The sequence below is a fragment of the Sminthopsis crassicaudata genome, chromosome 3 (assembly GCF_048593235.1).
Source record: "Sminthopsis crassicaudata isolate SCR6 chromosome 3, ASM4859323v1, whole genome shotgun sequence".
Lineage (NCBI taxonomy): Eukaryota > Metazoa > Chordata > Mammalia > Dasyuromorphia > Dasyuridae > Sminthopsis > Sminthopsis crassicaudata.
This window is the reverse complement of record NC_133619.1, coordinates 364,592,244-364,617,326: the sequence shown is the minus strand read 5'-3', so window position 1 is coordinate 364,617,326 and position 25,083 is coordinate 364,592,244. Positions and strand designations below refer to the sequence as shown.

The following is a 25,083-nucleotide window of genomic DNA, read 5'->3' as shown; positions in this document are numbered from 1 at the left end:
TAATCTATATTGAATTGCTCACTGTCTTGGAAAAGGAGTGTAAGATATAAAAAAGAAAATTTTGCATCTCAAAATCTTCCAGAAATGAATGTTGAAAACTATCTTTATATGTAATTGGAAAAATATTATTGAGAAAAAAATAAAGGTATTGGAGTAGAGGAAAAAGTCTTTTTAAAAAAAAGGTATCATTTTGACAAATGTGGAGGTTTAGAGAGGGAAGGAGCAGGGAGACCAATTATACTCCTGCCAAGTTGAGGTGAGACAGTAGTGAGATAGTAGAAGGAAACAGTATGCAGGAGTAATGTGGAGATAGAACTAACAGGATGACTTGTGGTACTTGAATAGTAGTATAAGAGTTGATTACACATGTAGCAAGATTGATGTAGTGTTTATAAAGAGTGTCTGCTTTATCTATATAACAGCAGTGATGTCACATGTTTTTAAGACCAATATATGTGTTTTGCATTATGCTCCTTTGTGATTAGTTATATATATCATGGAACTCTTCTACTATTCCTGAAATATCAGAAGTCAACTTAATCAATGGAAAAATAGTTTTGTTTTATGTTTTTTTTATTCACTTACCACATTGAATTTTTGTTCTAGTGTCATTTGTATGCATGTCATATTTCTTTTTACTAAATTAAAAGTTTCTGAGGACAGGGACCATATTTTTTCATTTATGTAAACTCTAAAGTGTCTAGCATACTATGTTATCCATAGTAGGCACTCATTAAATATTGACAAAGTTATACCAAACATGAGATTAAATTAAGTTTACCATGTCAGGGCTTGCTTTTGAATTCTTCAGATCCCAAACTGTTAATGATATATTTTGAGGTTAATATTGCCTACAAATTACTTGGCATATTTTTTCTTGTAAGTGAAGTCATTCAAAGTCACAACTATTCAGAAATGTACAAATATTTTTATCCAATTTGAAACCTAATGGCTACTTCTATAGTTGTAGTCACTAAATAAAAATATTTCATCTTTAATTTGACAGATTTTTTTTAATAATTAAAATGAATCACATTTATTGTATAACCAGTATAGATCAAATCTCATTAGAGTAAGTTCCAAGGGACTGTCCTAATTATTTAATTGTGCTATAATACATTTGCCCTGAGTCCTGCTGGAACTATTAGCTAAAGGTTGGAAGTCTTTTTAGACAGATATTTTTATTGCAGTATAGGACTCAATTTAACTTAATTAGCACCATTATTTTAAACAATGACATTTGGCCCTTAACTTTTCATCTTGTAAACTTTATATGAAATATGTTAATCTTATTCTAATGACATGATTGTGTCTTCAAGAATACACCAGAACTTTAATAGTTGCTTATATAAATAATTTATTTCACTAAACAAGCTATAGAACTCTTATCTTAGTGACATTATCTACTGAAATTCTGAAAAAAAAAATAGAATAAATTTCTGCTTAACATTTTCTATAAAATAAAAACTGTTTTCAACAGTAATTGGGCAAGTTATTTTACTTGAAAATATATATATATATATATATGTGTGTGTGTGTGTGTATATATATATATATTTATATTTATATTTATATATATTTGGCTTTTTAACTTCCTAGAAGTATATTTTACTGTCTATAAAGAAAGAGGATAAGAATGTATCCACACAGCAGAAAAAGAGTGCCATGGTCAAAAAATAGATCTTATCACACTGCAAAGTCACAGATACAATGTGGTATTTTTTTCTCTGAAATTTCCACACACAACAGGAAATATAGACAGCAAACTTGAGTGGGTGGGTCCCTGAGGTTAAAACTGTTAATAAAATAAATACCTGAAATTTACTTTAGATACAAAAGAGTTCAAATTATGATAGTAACAGAGTCATAAAGAATCTCGAATCTCCACATGTAAGGTGAGTGTTTTGTTTTTTTCAAATGAATCTTTATGCCCCCAAGGGAAACAAAAACTGTTTTAATCCCTGACTGGTAATTGAATGTTCTTATATAGTACAATTAGTAGGTTACTTAACATTTATTATGAAGTTCAAATAAGTATTGATTTTGTGCATTTTAAGGCATTGACCTGTCCATTTTATTTAAGAGTATAAGATAGTATTTTTTCTTTTCACTGTGACAAATTTAACATAATTATGAATGGAGAAAGGAGACATGTAAAAGTGAGATGTAAAGATAGAAACAAGATTGGACAATAGTTTGGATATATAAGGAAAGTATCATTGATTAAGAATGACACTAAGATTGTGAGCGTGGATGCCTCGGAAAGATGATGGTGTCTTGTATAAGAAAACTACTAAATTTAGAAGAAGTGGGAATGATTTTGGCTGGATCCAATAAATTTTGTTTTGGATATTTTCAGTTTGAAATGGCCTGTAGAACATTTAATTCAAGAGGTCTGAGAGATAGTTGATGTTTTGAGAATTAGAGCTCTGGAAAGATATCATTTACATAGAATGATAATTGAATTTGTTGGATTTGACAAGGTGTTCTTACCCTATTTGTTTTTATATAATTTGGTGCAATCCTTAAACAATCTAGTGACATTTTTGTATCCTGAATAATCATTTTAAATGCATAATACAAACTATGATGGATTACAAGAAAAATGAATTATGTTGAAATAAGATAATTTTTTTTAAGTTCTTGGAACGCAGCTTAAGTAAGGAGAATAAGGTCCAGAACAAAGCCTTTTAGCCTTTGATTAGTGTAAATCAGCTAGATGAAGAGCCAACAAAAGAGATTGAGAAAGTATAGGCACTTTAGAAGAACCAGTCAAAGTTTTAAGTGTCACGGGAAACTAGAGAGAAAGGAATCCAGCAGGCACAGTGTTAGATAAGGTCAGACTCTAAAGAGAAGTCAAAATAGATGAGAACTGTGAAAATAGCATTATAGTTCATAGTTATGAGGTCATCAATAACTTTCATAGAAAGTATTTTTCAGGTAATTGGAATCAGAAGTGAAATTTAGTGAGAAGGAAGGATATAGAAACCAAGTATAGAAATTGCTTTCTTAAGAAGTTTAACCAAACATGGGAGGAGAAATAAAAATATGGCTATTAGACATGGTCAGACTGAAAGCTTTTTTGTTTTGTTTTGTTTTGTTTTTTAATAAGGTCTTAAGACCTGGCTAATTTTTGTAGATGGAGAGAGACTGGATTAGTGAGAGAATGGGGAAAGTAGAAGGGAGCAATCTGTTGCAGTAGATGGAATGGAATGAGATTAATCATGTATGTAGAGGTGTTTAAACAGTATCATATATTGATTTAAGTTAAATTTAGCATTGGGAGAGGCAGGAGAAATAAGACATTATGAAATTTATATGAGAATTTTATTTTTACTGATTAAGGAAATAAAACACTTTGAGAGATAAAAGATCAAGGGTATGATTGTCCCATTTTGTATCTGGGTGAAGTAGATGAGTGGGTAATGGAAGTTGAAAAGATTAAAAAGTTTTGGGTTATAAGGGAAAATATTTGGAGCCCAAGAAATAAAAGTGGCTTGGATTTTCAATAAATGACAAATGTAGATAAGGATAACTTAAAAAAGAGGAGAGCTTAATAATTGAGAACCTGAAGATCCCCAGTGGAGACCAAAATATTCTGATTCCCAGGTTGGGGCCAGAGAGTTAGGGTATGAAAGAAGGTATAACCAATACTGGAAAGGATGGCTAGGGAAATATTTTCTAGGAGAATAGAATTTCTTTGAATTCCAGAAGGTGAAAGGAACATGCAAGGATGAGGCATAAAAATTAAGGGGTCTTTAATTTTGAACATAGTAGAAGCACTAAGCAAATCTGAATTAAAGGATTTTTCAAAGTTTGCCAAGGAAAGAGAGATAAGTTATATTATCATGAAGATTTGATGTAATTGGTATTGAAAAGATGGAGATAGAATGAAATTTTGCTAAATATTGGAGAATGAGTAGCTGATGAAAGCAGGTGAAATGAATGTTCTAAATCAGATTATAATTTGAAAATTTTAGTATTCCTCTTAACTTCAAAATTTAATGAGAAGTTTCTCTTTTAAGCACTGTATTCATTTAGTCAACTTAATTTCACATTTACAGTTAGCATTACTTCTCTAGTATAAGGTATAAATTGACAATAGAGGTGTTAAATTTTTTTTATCAGTGCTTTTCTTAATGATAATGATTTATCAAAAGAAAAACTGGTGATGACTAATCTGTTCTTGATTTTTTTTTATTCCTATGAAATCATATCCCATAAGAAAATATTTTTCTTTTTGTTTTTAATTTTTTGATGGTACTTAATCTCTTTACATGTATGTATTTGAAAAAATTAAGTACATACATGTAAAGAGATTTCAACATTCACCTTTGTAAGCACTTGTGGGCCAGATTTTTCTCCCTCTCCTCTTCTCTTCCTCTTTCCCAAGATATCAAACAATCTGAAAAAGGTTAAACACATGTAATTCTTTTAAACATATTTCCATGTTCATCATTCTAAGCAAAAAAAAAAAAAAAATCAAAAGGGGAAAAAAACCAAGCAGACAATAACAGTAGCAAAAGGTAAAAATTATGTTTTGATCCACATTCAGTCTTCATAATTCTCTCTGAATATGAATGGTACTTTCCATCGCAAATCTATTGAAATTGCCTTTAATTACCTTATTGTTGAAAAGAGCCACGTCTATCACGTTTGATCATCATATAATCTTGTTTTACAATGTACAATGTTCTCTTGGTTTTGCTCATTTATTCCAGGCTTTTCTGAAATCAGCCTGCTCGTTATTTCTTATAGAATTATAATATTCCTTTATATTCATACCATAACTTATTCAGCCATTCTCCAACTGAGAGGCATTCATTCAATTTCCAGTTCCTTGACACAATGGATAGGACTACTACAAATATTTTTGCACATGTGGTTCCTTTTCCCTCCTTAAGATCTCTTTAGGAAATACCCAGTAGAGACACTGCTGGATCAAAGGATATATAGTTTGATAGCCCTTTGGACATAGTTCCAAATTGCTCTCAGAACTCCACCAAAAATGCAGTTTTCCCACATCCCCTCCAACATTCTTATCAAGTATATTATATTTCAGGAAACAAAAAAGATTATTGATTTTGGCCTTAAGAATCAGATGTCATATTTATTTAGCAGACATAATCTTGTTTTAAATTATAGCTTTTTATTTTCAAAATATATACATGTATAATTTTTAATATTCATCCCTACAAAACTCTGTGTTCTAATTTTTTCCCTTACTCCCTCCCCCAGTTGGCAAGTGATCCAATATATGTTAAACACGTGCAATTCCTCATTACATATTTCCACAAATAACATGCTGCATAAGAAAAATCAGATCAAAAAGGGAAAAATTGAGAAAGTGCAAACAACAAAAAGAGTGAAAATACTATGTTGTGGTTCACATTCAGTTCTCACTGTCCTCTCTTTGAGTGCAGGTGGCTCTCTTGATCACAAGACCATTGGAACTGGTCTGAATCACCTCTTTGTTGATGAGAGCCAGGTCCATCAAAATTGATAATCATAATCTTGCTGATGCCATGTATAATGATCTCTTGATTCTGCTCATTTCACTCAGCATCAGTTCACATAAGTCTCTCCAGGCCTCTCTGAAATCATCCTGTTGGTCATTTCTTACAGAACAATAATATTCCATAACATTTATATACCATAATTTGTTCAGCCATTCTCCCAATTGATGGGCATCCATTCAGTTTCCAGTTACTAACCATTACAAAAAGAGCTGCCACAAACATTTTTGCACATATGGGTCCCTTCCCTACTTTAAGATCTCTGGGATGTAAGCCCAATAGAAATACTGTTGGGTCAAAGGGTATACATAGTTTGATAACATTTTGAGCATAGTTCCAAATTGCTCTCCAGAATGGTTGGATCCATTCACAGTTCCACCAACAATGTATCAGTGTCCCAGTTTTCCCACATCCCCTCCAATATTCAGCATTATTTTTTCCTGTCATCCTGGCCAATCTGAGAGTTGAATAGTGGTATCTCAAAATTGTCTTAATTTGCATTTCTCTGATTAATAATTATTTGGAGCACTTTTCATGTGACTAGAAATAGTTTCAGTTTCATCTGAAAATTGTCTATTCATATCATTTGACCATTAATCAATTGGAGAATGGTTTGATTGCTTATAAATTTGAGTCAATTTTCTATATATTTTGGAAATGAGGCTTTTATCAGAACCTTTGAATGTAAAAAATGTATTCCCAGTTTATTGCTTTCCTTCTAATCTTGTCTGCCTTAGTTTTGTTTGTACAAAACCTTTTTAACTTAATATAATCAAAATTACCTATTTTGTGATCAATAATGATCTGTAGTTCTTTTTTGGTTACATATTCCTTCCTCTTCCACAAGTCTGAGAGGTAAACTATTCTATGTTCTTCTAATTTTTAAATTACAGAATGTTTTTAAAATATTTTTTAAACCCAAATTTACCGACCCAGATTAAGATTGCTCAAGGATATATTCTATTATATGAAAAGATGGCACAAAATTGTCAAAATATGTCAAAGGGATCATGGTAAAAGCTTTAGGCACAAAGTGGAATTTAGTTGAGATACTACTGGGAGATAGAAGTGAGGAGGGAAAAAATTAAAGGCACTGAGGGCAACAAGTGACAATGTATAAGTTAGGGAGATGTCTTCCTTCATGAATAATAAAGAGGCCAGTGTCACTCAATCATTAAGTATATGAAAGGGAATAAGGCATATGGAGACAGGAAAGATAGGAAGAATTCTGATTATGAAGGACTTTAAAAAGCTAAATAGTTTTTTTTTTTAATAATAGTTTTTTATTTTCAAAATACATGCAAAGGTAGTTTTCAACATTCATCCTTGCAAAACCTCATGTTCCAAATTTTTTTCCCTCCCTTCCCTCCATCCTCTTCCTCTACTACAAGCGTAATCCTAGACAATAAGTAATTTAATAGTTAAATGTGTGTAGTTCTTCTATACATATTTCCACATTTATCATGCTGCACAAGAAAAATCAGATTAAAAAGAAAGAAAAGGTACACAACAAAAAAATGAAAATAAATATGTTGTAATTCACATTCAGTCCCCATAATCCTCTTTCTGGATGCTGAAGGCTCTCTCTTTCATAAATCTTTTGGAATTGGCCTACATATCTCATTGTTGAAAAGAGCTACGTCCATCACATTTGATCACCACATAATCTTGCTCTTGTAGTGTTCAATTGATCTCCTGGTTCTACTCACTTCACTTAACATCAGTTCATGTAAGTCTCTCCAGGCCTCTCTAAAATCATCCTGCTCATCATTTCTTATAGAATAATAGCATTCCATTATATTCATATACTATAACCAGCATTCCCCAACTGATGGGCATCCACTTGCTTTCCAGTTTCTTGCCTATACAAAAAGGGCTACCACAAACATTTTTGCACATGTGGGTCTTTTTCCCTGATACAGGTCCAGTAAAGACACTGCGGGATCAAAAGGTACACTTTGGGCATAATTCCAAATTGCTCTCCAGAATGGTTGGATAAGTTCACAATTCCATTAACAATGTGTTAGGGTCCCAGTTTTCCCACATTCCCTCCATCATTCATCATTATCTTTTCCTGTCATCTTACTTAATATCAGAGATATGTAGTGGTACTTCAAAGTTGTCTTAATTTGCATTTATCTAAATGGCTTTTATTTCTTCATATGACAATTTTATTTTTATATCCTTTGACTTTCTCGATTGGAAAATGGCTTGTATTTTTAGAAATCTAAGACAATTCCATATATATTAGAAATGAGGTCTTTATCAGAATCTTTGGGTGTAAAAAAGTTTTTCCCAGTTTTCTACTTTTCTTCTAATCTTGGCTGCATTGTTTTTCTTTGTATAAAAGCTTTTTAACTTAATATAATCAAAATTATCCATTTTACATTTCATAATGTTTTCTAGTTCTTCTTTGACCATAAATTCCTTCCTTCTCCATAGATCTGAGAGGTAGGCTATACTTTGTTTTCCTAATTTGCTTATTGTATTACCCTTTATGTCTAAATCATTAATCCATTTTTACCTTATCTTGGTATAGGGTTAAACAGGTTTTTAGATTTACCCTAGAAATAATAGGAAATCACTTATTTATTGAGTTATTTTATTAGTTTATTGAGTTAAATGACATGGTCAGACCTATACTTTTGAAAAATCATTTTGAATCTGAGTGGAATGGGAAAAAACTTGGAAAAAGGAGATCAACTATGAGGCTCTTATAACTGTACAGTTTTAAGGTAATAAGAACCTGATCCAGGATGATAACTGTTAAAGGAGAGAAGAGAGTATATGTGAAATACTATAAAGTTAGAATCTACAGACATTGGTAAAGAATGACTTAATGGAGAAGTATGTGAGAGAGTGAAGAAATGAGGATCTGAACCTTAGTAAATGGAAGGATGATAGTGCTCTCAACCGTAATAAGAAAGAGAGGTGAAGGTTGGAGATAGGTGAGAATAATGAGTTCAGTTATAAATTTATTGAATTTAAAATGTCTATAGGACATCCTGCTTAAGATATCCTTATAGGCAGTTGGGTTTGAAGAGATTAAGTGTAGATAAGTAAATTTGATCACAATTTGCTTTGAAATGATTATTAAATACATGGGAACTAAGGAGATCACCAGGCAAAATGAACATTATAAAGAGAAAAGAGAAGGCAAGCCAGAAATGAACTTTCGGAGGTATCTACATTAGTAGGCATAATATAGTTGATGATCTAAAAAAAACTAGGTGTAGAATCAAGGAAGAGAGATTGTTGTCACAAAACCTAGAGAGACTTAGAAACACCAAGTGTGAATCCCTGGAGATAGCTGGATTTGGCTGGAGTCTCAGCAAGAACCACAGTCACCTCCCGGACTGCGTGTAGAGTTGGAGGGGTCTGTGTCCAGGAGCACTGAGGGAACCTTGGCTAGTTAGGAAAGCCAAGCCCAGCTGTGCTGCAGAAATGTCATCCTGTATGAAAAGGAATTGGCACTCCCAGTAAGTGCAGAAACAATGGGACAAAGTTGTTGCTGACTATGGGCATTTACAAGAGGGGGGGAGTTTTAGGGTTCTAGGTCAGAGGGGAGAGATTGAAGTGAAGCTAGAGACACATTCCCCTACCTCACCATTAGAGGTACTTACACTAATACTTGTCATTTTAAAGAAAATGAACCAGCAAAGAAAGAATTGAACCATAGAGAAGACCAGGGTTCATCTTAGGAGAACATTGAAGTAACAAATATAACAGAATATGAAATATCTTAAGAAAAACAACAGTTCTGAAGAACAGATCAAGAAGAAAAAATAAAAAAATTAATTGGACTACCTGAAAGCTGTGACCAAAAAAAGAACTTTGACACAATAATGCAAGAAATAATCCAAGAAAATTTTCCTGGAGTGATAGTACAGGAGGAAAAATTAGAAATTTTTAAAAATTGACTGATCGCAATCTCAAAGAGACCCTTTTGAAAAAAACAGTAGTATTATTGCCAAATTTTGAAATCCCCATGTCAAAGAGAAAAATTTGCAAGAAACAAGAAAAAAAAATTCAAATATGCTGGAAATGCAATTAAAATTGTGTGGGACTTAATATAAGCAGCCATAATAAAAGACCACCGGTTCTGGAATCATATATATCAGCAACCAAAAGACCTAGGCCAGTGGCCAGAAATATATCCAACAAAATTATGCATAATATTGAATGGGAAAAAAACAGACATTCAACAAACTTGAAGATTTTCAAAACTTTCAATCAAACTCAATAGAAAATTTAACATAAGAGCTAATACCAAAGAACAATTTCAAGAAACTTAACATGGAGAAATTGCTTTATGGTTTTTTGGCAAGAAAATATTTGCCATTTATCTAAGATTGACATCAGCAATTAGGAAGCTCAAAAGAAAGATTAGGGCAGAGTTAACTAAAAAATAACGATTATATTATATAAATGAAGTGCTGAGGAAGCAAAGAGGCATTAGAAGGGAAAGGAGGGCTTATAGTTCAGAGTTAAATAGTTAGGCAATATTACTTTTATGCCAAGAAATAAGGTGAGAAGATGGCTGAAGTGGAAAGGAAAGGGTGGGGGAAGAAGACAAAGGAAGGATCTATGAGTGAAGGGAGGTTAAATAATAGCAAGGCAAGTTAAAGAGTACAAAAATCAGGAGTAAAATTTATTAAGGAAAAAGTATGCCTAGTAATCATAAATCTTAGACAAAGTTAAACTTAACGATTCAATCAAGAGAGAAAACACATTATATGTCAGCCATAGTAATATTATTTTAGATGCACATTTATAAATGGGTAAATGCACGTCTGTGTGTGTGTGGTTAAGCATATGTATTTGTTATGTTATTCTATGTGTATGTGTGTGTGTATCTCTAGATACATGGTGGGGGGAAATACATAACTATACCCTGCTTGAAAGGGGAAAAAAATAAAGTTAAAAAAGGGCACAGCAGATAACAAAAGAACAGCCTACAAGAAAGCAAAGACACTTGTGAATATAATTTCTTTTACTATTATATATCCTTTCTTGAACTGGTAATTTATTGTTATATATTTTGAATTCTCCCTGATGTTCTCCTGTGCACATGGCAGTGTTCTATTTTGTTTTCCTTTTCTGCTTTTTTCTGTTTTTTTTAACTAATTAGAATAATAATTAAAAAACCTAGAGAGAAGAAAGTATCAGAGAGAAGAGGGTGATTTGAAAGTATCAAAGAGGTTGGAGAAAGGTCCAGACAGATCAAGACTGAGAAAAGGCCATTAGGTTTGTGATAAAAGATGTTTCTCTTGAATTATGATTTTAGAAGATAGGCTAAAGAGACTTGAGTGAAAGGAAAGGATGTGAAAACACTAATTGTATGTAGGCAGACTTCTCTAGTAGTTTAGCCATGAAAGAAGAGAGTAGAAAACAATTACTTATTTGGATGGTTAAATCTAATGAAGTGTTTTGTTTTGTTTTGTTTTCCCCCCAAGAATAAGTGAATGCAGCAAGGAAATAGCCAGTGAACAAGGAATTATGAAATGAGAATATCTTATTCAGGTAGAAAGGTTTACCTTTCCAAGTAGAAGGGCCATTTCTTCATGGAGATATGTGAAAGAGAGGAAAGTGGGAAAAGATAGCTGAAGGTGGGGAAAGAGATCTTAGAGAATGGTTTAAACTTGTGAAGCAAGTTTCTTAGCTGAGAGAGTAAAGGGAAAGGGAATCATATTTAGAGGAAGGATGAAAAGGTTTGGAAAAGCCTTTTTAGTGAAAAGGGGTAGAGAATCATAATTGGAATTAGGTGACTTAAATTCGTAGTGTACTACATGTTTTCCTTTTCTCTAGTTTGGTTCACCATGTGAATAGGAATAAAGGCACAAGATGTTGAGAGTAATCTAAAGTTAAGGTTTGGCAAGGCAAGATTGTTGATAGAAGAAGCAAGGAACTCAAAAAAAGAGGAAGATGTAGAGTTGAACTGATTTATCAACAGTTCAAAATGAAAATGGAGAAGAATATAATCAGTGCAAAGGGATGGCCTAGGAAAGAACTAGGGCTAGGGATGAGGTGGGAGGGAGTATAATAAGATGTCATAGTGAGTTACAAAGAATACTGTAAAATATATTGTAAAATACACTCATTTCTTGCATATAATTACTTAAGAGATTTCATTTACCTGAAAGAAATAACTATGATTTCATTTAAGATTTGATTAGGTAAACCAGGTCCTGTGTTATAATTTTAGCCATTTCCTATTATTTCTACAGATCTCCCAGTAAACCTTTGGCACGGAAATTGATGGATTGGGAAGTTGTGAGTAGGAATTCATTGTCTGATGAAAGATTAGAAACACAAAGTTTACCATCACGCTCTCCACCTGGAACACCAAATCAGTAAGTAAAACTTCAGGTTTGCATTAGTATGAGCCTCTTAAATAATGTTGTCAATGTTTTCCAACTCCCAAATGTACATTATATGTAGGACTATAAGCTAATCATACAGTATGCATAAATCATCTGTTCTGACTACATAGTTCCCATTCTGTTATCTTACCCTTTCCAATAAAATTGAGTTAACATAGTGGATTACCATTTAACCTACTACTGGATCCCAAGGCTTTACTTGATATAATTACAAGTTAGTGTTGTTGTCATATCCTGGCTCTTCTAGAGAAAGGGTCAGCTATAAGCAGTTCCTTTTATAGTAGAATACTGCCCCTGCTCAAAAGTGTTTCAAAATAATTAAAAATCTCTCTTTTTAAAAGCTTGGGAAATCTGACTTACACTCTTCAAATTAACCCAGTTCCTCACTTGTCTGCGTTATTACAAATTTTCTAAGATGAGTTTCTGCCCAGTGAAAACTAATCTTTGTTATCTTTTGTTCTCATACACACACACACACACACACAAACGTCACATCTGGATGAAGATCAAGCCATTGAAACTTCCTATAAAAACAACATTAAACAAATGTTTGAGCCACCATAAAGGAAAATGCTTATAGTTCTTCTAAAGAGAGGGTCACATATTCATATGTTAGATTCACTTAAAAAAATGAAGGATAGGAATGATGAGAGAGTAACTGAGCAAAATAATTTTGAAACTATATATATATATATATATAGATAGATAGATAGATAGATATAGATATAGATATTGATATCTATATCTATATATATATACATACACATATACATCTTGATTATGTAGAATCTTTTAAAAGAAAAGTTTTTAGTCTACACAGTTCAGAAAAAAAATGTGCAAAAGTTTTAATTTAAAAGTTTAAAAATTTTTATACAACTTTTATTTAGTCGCAACTCTGCATTTACACAAGAAGGAAACCGATTACGACCATCTTCAGTTGGACACTTGGTAGATCATATAGTCCACCCATCTCCAAGTGAAGTTTTTGTGAATCAGAGATCTCCATCGTCAACACAGGCTAATAGCATCATTCTGGAATCATCACCGTAAGCTTTTAATTTATTTAGTTTTTATAAGTGTTTTCTTATAAGTAATTTCTTCAACATTTCAAATTCCATAATTTAAGATAAGTAGAACTAAAATTGAATGTACCCAAATGTATGTCTTAATTTTTATATATATTGATATTTACAGAGACTATACCTCATATGAATTTGTTTATCAAGGTTCCCATTAGTACAGAATTTTCTTATCATTTCATTGACTCAGATTATTGACTCAACACTTGCATATTTATTCTAAAACAATATCAGTAGCAGAAGAGAAAAGGGGAGAAAATATCTAGAGTAGAGGTAGTTCTCCTTTTTTTATAAGCACTGAAAAGTAAACAGTTATGTTAGAAAAAGTATTTTAGAGACAAAAAAATATGAGAAAATTGTCTTCCCCCTACAACTTCAAAAGAACTAATGAAGCAAAGTACTTAAAGTATATCTAGACTTTTCTATATGATGATAGAACCTTATATAGGCTGACTCATTACAAATACCTATTCAACTTACGGTACAATGTCACACCTATATATCACAAAATTTAAATACTAATTTACTGACATATATCATCAAAACAGACTAATCTTATTCTGGAATAACCATAAATTCTTAATCCATCTCAGTGAAAAAGAGTGCAGAAAAGGCCTTGAGGAAGAGAATAGAAAGGCTTGATTTGTAATTTAGGAATACATGTGGCAGGAATACGTTGTAACAGAATCAAGTTGGATGATAAGGGCAGAGAGACCAAATAGAAGATTTTTGTAACTATCCGGGAAAGATAAGTATTAACTTGGGGTGGAAACCAGACTTAAAACAATAGGGCAGTTATGTAAGTTTTGTATCAAGACTTCTTTTCTTTGTTCTCTATACTTTTTATCTCATCATTGGTTCAACTATGGCTCTATACATATAATGCTAATATTGGTATATCTGGTCTTGAATGTTTGTCATAAACTAAGGCCCAGCTGTATTTATCAGTTTATCTGGTTGTTCTGTGGGTATCTTAAACTCAGTGTTTCCAAATCAGAACTTATAACTCTTTTGCTTTTATTTCCAAACCCTCCCTTCTCTGCCTGATTTTCTCATTTCCATTAAGTACATCACCATCCTTTGAGAACTTTCAGTTTGCAACCTAGGAATCATACTCAGTTCTTCCCTTTCTTATACTCTGCATAATCTCTGAAAGCACCAAATAACATAATGCTGAAATAATTGAAGTATATGCCAATCAAATTTCAGGGAGATTTAGAAAGCAAAATTTTTATAGTTGGAGATCACAATGTTCACTTCCTCAGACCTAACTAAACAAATTACCAAAAAGTTCAACAATTGAGGTCAAGACCCAAAGTAAATTTGATTATATGCTACATATAATCAGAAATGCAGAAATAGTAAAGAGATCATTTTAATTACTGTAATGAAGTAAAAATTATAATCAGCAAAGATCATTTGAAGAAAGCATTCAAACTTAAATGGAAAGCAAAGAATTTAATCTTAAAACATGTTAGCAAAATGTAAATTTAATTCAACAAAATCTGTCACATTCTTAAGATTTTCAAAGTATTTTCTCTAGAACCTGATGTTTTCTCTCAATATGAATGCTATTATAAGACTAATGTGAGTTTTGTTTATTCAATTTTTAATCTAAAAATCAATCTTAACTTCAAATGAGAAGCATAATAATATAATAGAAAGAATTCTGGACATAGTCAAACCCTTACTCTGACATTAACTAGGTGACAGTGAAAAAGTTATTTTGATTCTCTGTTTCTTCAGCTATAAAGCGGGGATAATAATGCTCTACAGCAATGTTGTAATGATCAAAAGAAATAATAAATGTAAAAGCTTAAAGTGTTATATAATAAATTTTTATCACTAATTACTCCCTCAATGAAAAGCAATATCTTTGGGGGAAGGAATGGATATAATGACTTGCCCAGGGTCCCAGATATAGTAAGTATCTGAGACTGGATTTGACTCAGATCCTCCTGCCTCCATTGCTGTAGCCACTGCACCTTCTAAGTGCTCCAAGGAATTTCAAACATAACTAACGTTAGTATTAATTTAATACTCCAAGATTGTGTGCCACAGATTGGTTTTCTGTAGCATTCTATACATATTATTTTGAAGAACTCAAATACAGAATAAGAAACATGTAAATTTTATAGCATTGTAAATTTTCTGGAGAACAAAGTGTTTTTTATTTTCATCTTTGTATGCTAGGTGAAACCTAACATAACATTCCATGTAAATCCTTGTTGAATTGGGTTTAATTCCTTAAGGTTTATCCTTTTGCATAATCTGAAATGAATGCAAATGAATTATTACAATTATAGGATAATAAGCCAAACGGAGAATATCTAAATCATTTAGGTCAGGCCTGATGAAACCAGAAGCCAGTTCTTTTATGTGTCACCTAGTTTAATTTAAGGAAAGGCTGACTTGGATCAGGAGATCATTATATACTTCAATAACAATACTATATGATGATCAATCCTGATGGACATGGCCATCTTCAACAATGAGATGAACCAAATCAGTTCCAATTGAACAGTAATGAATTGAACCAACTACACTGAGCTAAAGAACTCTGGAAGATGACTATAAACCACTACATAGCATTTCCAATCCCTCTATTTTTGTCTGTATGCATTTTTTATTTTCTTCACAGGTTAATTGTACACTATTTCAAAGTCCAATTCTTCTTGTGCAGCAAAATAATTATATACATATACATATATACATATATGGACATATATACATATATTGTATTTAATATATACTTTAACATATTTAACATTGTTGGTCTACCTGCCATCTGGGAGAGGAGGTAGGGGGAAGGAAGGGAAAAATTGGAACAAAAAGTTTTGCAATTATCAATGCTGAAAAATTATCCATGCATATATCTTGTAAAGAAAAAGCTATAATATTAAAAAAAGAAAAAAAGAAAGAAAGAAAGAAAGAAAGAAAGAAAGAAAGAAAGAAAGAAAGAAAGAAAGAAAGAAAGAAAGAAAGAAAGAAAGAAAGTAAGTCTGACTTTACCTTTAACTCTAACACACGATTTCCTTTAGCATTTTCTCAGATCAGGAGCTAGAGAGCTGATGTAGATAAATTCATTTACTTTACTAACATTTATTAATGCTTATGTTATGAAAGTGCTCAATTCAATTAAATTTCAGTTCGTTTAGAAATTTTTAATTTTTTAAAAGGTATTTTAGATTTATGTGTAGTATCTTCAAAGGAATTCTAAATTGCCTTATAATAGCCATATTTACACAGTTTACAAAGTACTTTCTGCACAATCAAGAAAGAAGTAAGCAATAGTTAATACCTGATATTTAGATTTATAATTTAGAAAGTTGTTTTTTTTTTTTCCAACAACTTTGTGGTAAAGGTAGTGCAAGCACTATCCTTGTTTTACAGATAAAGAAACTGAGGCTGATAGAGTTTAAATGTATTGCTTGGTTTCATAGCTTATAAGTACCAAAACTAAGACTTCTTACTTAAAGTCTAGTTAGCTCAATCCATCATACCAGACTTCTTTATTGTTTTTGCGTGTTAATTTCAATCTTATGGTGTCTTCAGAAGTAAGGAAGTAGTTCTGCTTTTACAGATGAAAAAAATAAAGCTTTAAGTATTGTGATTAAGATCCCATGGCACACAAAGGATATGAACAGACAATTTTCAGACAAATTAAATCCATTTCTAGTCATATGAAAAAATGCTCTAAGTCACTATTAGAGAAATGCAAATTAAGATAGTTAACTCTAAGGTACAACTTCACAACTGTTATATTGACTAAGATGATGGGAAAAGATAATGTAAATGTTAGAGGGAATGTGGGAAAACTAGGACACTGTTGCATTGTTGGGCAGCTATTCTGGAGATCAATTTTAGACTATGACCAAAGGGCTGTAAAATTGTGCGTACCCTTTGATCTAGCAGTGTCTCTACTGGGTCTATATTCCAAAGTGATTTAAAAAAAAAAGAAAAGGAAAAAGGAACCCATATGTACAAAAATGTTTATGGCAGCCCTTTTTGTAGAGGCAAAAAACCAAGAAACCAAGTGGATGCCCATCAGTTGGGGAATAGCTGAATAAGTTATGGTATGTGAGTGTTGTGAAGTATTACTGTTCTATAGGAAATGATGAGCAGGCTGATTTTTTAAAAGCTTATAAAGATTTACATGAACTAATGTTAAAGTGAAGTGAGTAGAAGCAAGAGAAAGTTGTACTTGGCAACAAGATTATGTGATGATCAAGTGTGATGACCTTAGCTCTTTTCAGCAACTAGTTGATTTAAGGGAGTTATAATAAACTTGTGATAAAATGTGCCATCTGCATCTAGAGAAAGGACTATGGAGCCTGGGGATCAAAGCATAGTATTTTCACATTTTGTTATTGTTACGGTTTATTTTCTTGTTTTTTTTCTTTCAGTTTTCCCTTTTGATCTGATTTATTTTATTTTATTTTTTTTGCACAGCATGATGAATGTGGAAATAGTTTTAAAAGAATTGCACATAGTTAATCTGTATCAGATTGCTTGCTGTCTTAGAGAGGGAAATTTGGAACACAAGGCTGTGCAAAGGTAAATGTTGAAAACTATCTTTGCATGTATTTGGGAAAATAAAATACTACTGAAAATCATACGACACAAAAGTAGTAAAAATAAAAGGAGGACACAGGTCTTTGATTCCAGATTTAGTATTCTTTTCACTAGCTTATACTTCCTCCCTTTGCAATCTTTGCAAGCAATGGAAAAAGGAAATGGATGAAAAGGAAAGTCCACAGTTAACATTCATTTTTTTTTAGTTAACCAAAGAATCAGATATGTGATTTCTTGTTTTGCTTAAAGGTATTTATAGTAGATAGATTTGAGGAAACATTGCAATTATGATGATTGTCATATTCACTAGTTAATTCTAAATATTACTGAGATACCAAGTTGTCTTTTCCTTTCTTGTGTCTGGCTGTTTGAACAGCAGTTTTAGAATGTTTGTTTATAATTTATTGAAATAATCTACCACATGAATTAATGTGAAAATAATTGGTAAAGGTTTGTTTCAATAAAATCACACTAAAAATATTAACATACTCATATAATTATGTAAAAAAGATGCTTAGAAAGTCAAGGTATAGCTAAAATTCCACCTTTTTTTTTTTTTTTTTTTTTTTTTTTTTTTAAAGAAATTTCCATCTTTCTTTATACTCCTGCTTGTTCTAGTTAATCTTGCCTTTAGCTCTTTTGGTTTTTTGGTTTACATGCTGTCTCCCTCTTTAGAGCCAAAACGGTCTTTATTTTTCTTTGTATCCCCTGGAACTTATCATGATGCCTGGAGCTCTTAATAAATGTTTCTTGACTGTGATGCAAATCACTGAAAACCATAACCCTTAGAGCTGCTTTGACTGCAGACTAAACTGCTTCAACTGCTGTTATTTAAGCATTCATAAGGAAATTCAAGGCTGAATAGGCATCTATCTATAAAGGAGGGTGAGTTTTGCCCATTAATAGATTGTCAGCTATCACAGTTCATTATGTTAATATATTATAGTACATTACAGTATTGCATATATTTTTACAGAGAGAAAACCCAAATATTAAAGCCTTGGACAATTTGAACCATTTTAGAATTTTTTTTCTTTTATATCTCAACCTTTCTTAAAATCAAAAGTTATTAGTTAATAAGGTACATAATACCTCCTTGTCTATAATCTTCATAGTGTAGGTAAATATTGTATAACATCTTTAGAGTCCTATTTAACTCAAATAAAATAATATTTCATCTTAACCATAGGAATGCACTAGATACATATTAATTAACCAGCATATAGATGCTTGTTGGAAATTACATTTGAGATCAGAATGTTTAAAAATAAAGGAAATAGTCCTCCTAGTGTACCAACAAATAAAATGTAGTGATTTAATTTATGAAGAAGGGAATGGTTTCAGAAAAATCCTGGGAAAACTTTAGGACATGAGGTGAACAGTTTATGCAACAACAGCATTATAGTTAAACCCTCCTGAAAGACTTATTTGTAACTGTTACAAAGGTTTGATTTGTAGTTATTTTCAAGGGAAAAAAAAACTCTGAATTTAATGAACACCAATTAAAGAATATTTCCATCACTTTAAGAATTTTACTGCTTGTCTGTTTTCCCCTGAATTTCTATTCTGTCTTGTGGTTTTTAAAAATGAAGTTTTTTGAATTTTTTCCCCTTTCTCCACAAATCCCCTTTCTATCAATAAAAAGAGAAAAACACAGCATTTGTAACAAATAAGTGTTGTCAGACAAAGCAAAGACAAATAGATTCACCATGTCCCAAAATTTAATTTATACTGCATTTTGGGTCCACACCTCTGTTAAAGAAGGGAGTAGCTGGCACAACTTATCAAAGGCTAATCACTGCATCATTGCATTGCTCAGAATTCTTAAATCTTTCCAATTTGTATTTGATTTAACAATTAAAAATCATTTCATTTTCAGCTCAGAATTCTTTCCCTCCTATCTATTCTTTCTCTGTATTGAAAAAATAAGAACCTTTATTCTAACTAAATTACAAATTTAAATGTACTTAGATGGTTTATAGCATCTTTTTTCTTTCTAGTACTGTGTACTGATTTTTGTGTAGCATATTTATCCATAAATATAAAATATCTCTTCACATATTTTTTTACTGAGATACTTGCTGACATAATTTGTTAGATATTACTATGGTTTGAACTATAGAGACCTAGATTTAAATCCAATTTTAGATTGACCAATATTCTCAAACGATTCTTGGCTCTTTTCCAAGTGGGAACTTGAACTTATCTTTAATCCTAATGTTCCCTTGATCTTACTGTCCAACTGTATTATTGTCATCTTGAGGAGCTCTATGATGCTATACTTCCTCCCATTCCCACTGTCTGTGAGTCTTAGATTCTTTGTGTTATATTTTGCATAGTTAGCCATTTCTGATACTGAGTATTAGGAGTCCTAGATTATGAAACTTACAACCACAGAGAGTAAAGAGGAGAAGAAAAAAAAGCCACTGTTATAATAGTAGCTTATCAAGTTAATTTCGGAGCTGCCAAGTCTTCAGAAAACCTTGTCATGTGTTGTGTTTTTTGCTCAAGGGGAATTTCATTTTTGGCTTTTATGTGTCTTTTATACTCTTGTATTTTATTGGCCTTGGAAATATAAATTAACTCAGCACTGAATTTGCTATGTATACTTTTGTATTTTTGTATTTCATATAAATGAACTTATATTGACAAGATAAAATTTGAAAGACTCTCTACTAGCCTTGTCTAAGACATGAGGTTAAATATAAATAAATAGAATCAGTCAAAGGCAAATAAAGACAGTGGATAAATAAAGCTCTAGGTTTCCTATCTAAAAGGCCCAAATTTAAATCCAATTTTATATTGCCTAGATTGGATTCAGATAATCACATTTAATATCTATGTGACCCTGGACAAGTCACTCTAAATCGATCTGTGTCAATTTACTCAATTTAAAATATAATTTAACATGACAGTACCTACCTTCCAGAGTGGTTGCCAGGATCCAAAGAGGTATTTGTAAAGCATTTAATACCATACCTGATACATACTAGGCACTTGGTTTCATTTCTTTCTTCTTTTATTAGTCTTTTATTACAGGAAAATATCTCAAAGTAAAAGGTGTTTTAAAAAAACAAATTCTTTTCCAAGGACTATTTTATTAATGAATTCCCAAAATGTGAATAACTATAGCTTAAATTGAAATTAATTTCAATTCTTTACCTACAGGGAGCCTAACTAAAGTGCTGTTCTTTAAAATATATTTAAGGAAAAAAAAACCCATAAAATAAAACTGAATGTTTTATAATTAAAGTAATCATTCTTAACCCAGAGAAGCAATATGGAAATTCACTTCCTTCTTTTCATTAAAAAGGAGTACTCTGGGTGTGAAATGTAGTGCCAATCAGTTGGGAAATGGCCAGATTATGTTATATATGAATGAAATGGCATACTATTAGCAATATGGAGTCAGGTCAGGTACATTAAGGGAAATTGTATTAATCTTAGAAAGAAGACATTAGCATTAAGGGGAACTGAGAAGAACTTGCAACGAGTGGTGTTTTAGCTGAAATATGAAGGCAGAGAGGAAAGCCAGGAGTCAGAAATGAGCAGGAGATTCCAGGCATTAAGTAACTACTGTTTGCCAGGCATTGTAGTGAGCCCTTCAGATACAAAGAAACTCCAGAGACAGTCCCTGTTCTCAGGAACTCACAGTTTAAGGGGGGAAGACAACATGTAAAAGGAAGCTGAAAAGTGATGAGGAGGAGGTAAGAGTACTTGGTCCAGGGGAATAATAGAGTCCTGCAGTTAGGGTAAGAAATAATCTAAGGAGATATGAGTTACTAAACTGAATTCAATCTTGAAGAATTATGAATTTCTGGAGATCATTAAATTCAGGTCAGAACTAGAACCAACCAGAAGGAGAAAAGGGCCACAGAGACAGAGGAGAAGAATAAAGAATAAGAAAACTGGAAACTAGGAAGGAACCAGAGTATAAAGAAAGGTCTTTAAAATCCAACAGGGTTGTCTTTTTGATCCTGGTTGTAATAGTGCACCATTGGAGTTTATTTAATGTGAGCCTGATGTAATCAAACCTGTACTTTGGGAAGATCATTCTGATAGCTGAATGGAAGATGGACTGGAATGAGGAGAGACTTTAGACAAGGAGGATATCTAAAAATCTATTGCAGCACTTCCAGGCTTGAGGTAATAAAGGTAATGGTGATGTCAGAAAATAGGAGCATATATGAGAGATATAAAGATGAAATACCCAGAATTTGGCAAGAGATTATGGTTTTTCAGGGAGAGAGAGGAGTGAAGGAAGCAAGTAGTTTCAGAGAAACCTAGGAATGTTTGAATACATTTTTATGAATAAAGACAAACAACTTTGAAAGAACTCTGGTCAATCCAGTGATCTATCATGATTCTTAAGAACTGATTTTGAACTCTGTTGTATCCTTTCTGATAGAGAGATGATGGTTTTAAAGATGGACATTTGTGGCTTGTTTTGGTTTTTCCTTCTCCCCCCTTGCCCACTGCCTATAAGATTACTATAAATACATCGACCAGCCACCAGGCCCTTATAAATGACCTCCCTCTCCAAATTGTATAAATCAGAGATTTCTTCTTTCTACTGGCCAGCTTGTCCCTTTGCTCTTCAAAATGGGGGACAGAGAACTCCCAACTCCATCTTCTGAAATAAGAACTCACTATTTGACAAAAATTGCTGGGAAAACTGGAAAACAATATTTCAGAAACTCAGCATAAATCTACATCTTACACCCCATATTAAAATTAATAGATGATTTGGGTATAAAGGACGATACCATACACAAATTAGGAGAACAAGGGATAATTTAACTATCAGATCTTTGAAGAAGGGAGGAATTTATGGCCAAAGAAGAAGTAGAAAAACATTAAGAAAGGCAAAATGGATAACTTGGATTACATTGAATTAAAAAGGTTTTCCAGAAACAAGATTAAAAGGGAAATATAAGGGCAGCTAGGTGGTGCAGTGAATAGAGCACCAGCTCTAAAGTGAGGAGGACCTGAGTTCAAATTTGAACTTACCACTTCCTAGCTGTGTGACTCTGGGCAAGTCACTTAACCCCAATCCCCACCCCCCCCAAAAAAGGGAAATACAAAGCTGGGGGGAAGTCTTTATAGCTAGTATTTCTAATAAAGGTCTTATTTCTAAAATATTTAAAAAACTATGTCAAATTTATAAGAATATACCTTTTTTCCCCAATTGATAAATTGATAACTATTTTTAAAATGACCTAAATCACTATTGATTAGAAAATTGCACATTAAAACAACTTTGAGGTACCAACTCATACTTTTCAGTTTGGCTAAGATGACAGGAATGGCTAATAATAAATATTGGAAGGGATTTGGGGAAAATGGGACACTAATGCATTGTTGGTGGAGTTGTGAAACAATCCAACCATTCTGGAGAGCAATTTGGAAATATGTCCCAAAGGGCTATCAAAGTATGCATATCCTTTAGCCCAGCGGTGCCATTATGGGGACTGAATTCCAAGAACATCATAAAGGAGGGAAAAGGACTTACATGTGCAAAAATGTTTGTAGCAGCTCTTGTTGTGGCAACAAAGAATTAGAAAAGGAATGGATGCCCATCAATTGGGGAATGGCTGAGCAAGCTGTGGTACATGAAGGTAAATAAAAAATGATGAACAAGTTGATTGCAGTTTATAGAACTTATACAAAAATTGACCATGTATTAGGGCATAAAAAAACCCTCAAAGTCAAATGCAGAAAGGCAGAAATAATAAATGCTTTTTTTTTCCTGATCATGATGCAATAAAAATCATATGCAATATAAGGCCAGGAGAAAATAGATCAAAAGTTAATTGGAAATTAAATAATCTAATCCTAAAGAATGAATGGATGAAACAGCAAATCATAGACACAATCAATCAGTAATTTCATCCAAAAGAGTGACAATAATGAGACAACATACCAGAATTTTGGGGATAGAGCCAAAGCGGTTGTAAGGGGAAATTTTATATTTCTATATGCTTACTTGCATAAAATAGAGAAAGAGATCAGTGAATTGGACTTACAACTAAAAAAGCTAGAAAAAGAACAAATTAAAAACTCTCAATTAAATACCAAATTTGAAATTCTGAAAATAAAAGGGGAGATTAATAAAATTGAAAATAAGAAAACTATTGAATTAATAAATAAAACTAAGAGTTGGTTTTATGAAAAAAACAACAAAATAGATAAACCTTTAGTTAATTTGATTAGAAAAAGGAAAGAAGAAAATCAAATTGTTAGTCTCAAAAATTAAAAGGGAGAACTTTCCACCAAAAAAGAGGAAATTAGAGCAATAATTAGGATTTATTTTGTCCAACCATATGCCAATATTTTATTATTTAATTTAAATTAAAATAAATTAATGCCGATAATAATCTAAATGAACTGGAGGAATATCTACAAAAATATAAATTGCCTAGGTTAACAGAAGAGGAAATAAGTTAAATAGTCCCATTTTAGAAAAAGAAATAGAACAAGCTATTAATCAACTCCCTAAGAAAAAATCCCCAGGGCCAGGTGGATTTACCTATGGATTTTACCAAACATTCAAAGAACAATTAATTCCAATACTGTATAAGCTATTTGAAAAAATAGGGATAGAAGGAGTCCTACCAAATTCCTTTTATGACACAGAAATGATGCTGATAGCTAAACTAGATAGGTGAAAACAGAAAGAAAATTATATATTAATGAATATTGATGCAAAAATCTTAAATAAAATATTAGCAATGAGATTACTGAAAGTCATCCCCAGGATAATACACTATGATCAAGTAGGATTTATACCAGCAATGCAGAGCTTGGTTCTATATTAGGAAAACTATCAACATAATCCACTATATCAATAACCAAACAACAAAAGTCATATGATTATTTGAATAGATGCAGAAAAAGCATTTGATAAAGTCCAACACCCATTCCTTTTAAAAAGACTAGAGTATAGGAATAAATGGACTTTTCCTTAAGATGAACAAGCCAATTTAGAAAGGCCTGGAAAGATTTACATGAACTGATATGAGCAAAACAAGCAGAACCAGGAATACATTGGTGTACACAATACAGTATACATAATATCAAGAATGTGCAATGATCAACTATGAAAGGCTTGGTTCTTCTCAGTCTTTCAGTGATCCAAAGGCATTCAAATAGACTTTGGACAGAAAATGCCATCTACATCCAAAAAAAGAACAAGAACTAAGGATAGAGAATGTAAATCAACACATGCTATATTCACTTGTTGGGTTTTTTTTTTTCTGTCTCCCATGATTTTCCCTTTTGCTCTGATTTTTCTCTCCCAACATAATTTGTAAAACAATGTACATTAAAAATAAATAAACTAAAATAAATTGGGGAGAAGGGGACTCACTTCCCTCCTCCCCCCTTAGTATCTTTATTCCCTGTTAGCAGGTAGCCAAACAAAGCATTTGCCACATACCTCTCTTCCTAGGGCCAGAACTCTCGTGTCCCCCCCCACTTCTTTTACACTCCAGACCTCATCTTAGAATTTAGGCTCTGTTACCCCAGAGT

At 32.2% G+C, this 25,083-nt stretch overlaps 1 protein-coding gene across 10 annotated transcripts in view; it reads left to right on the top strand.

Annotated features, from left to right (window-relative positions):
• The window catches only part of PTPN4 (protein tyrosine phosphatase non-receptor type 4), a 200,699-nt gene that overhangs the window by 132,433 nt on the left and 43,183 nt on the right, over positions 1-25,083 (top strand). For 6 of the 10 annotated variants that reach the window (XM_074301810.1, XM_074301808.1, XM_074301811.1 and 3 more), the window contains 3 exons: positions 11,744-11,869; positions 12,787-12,945; positions 17,431-17,535. In XM_074301810.1, coding sequence (XP_074157911.1) covers positions 11,744-11,869; positions 12,787-12,945; positions 17,431-17,535 — 390 coding nt within the window. The remainder of the gene's footprint in view (positions 1-11,743; positions 11,870-12,786; positions 12,946-17,430; positions 17,536-25,083) is intronic. The other 4 variants (XM_074301815.1, XM_074301813.1, XM_074301812.1 and 1 more) reach the window with 1 other exon arrangement.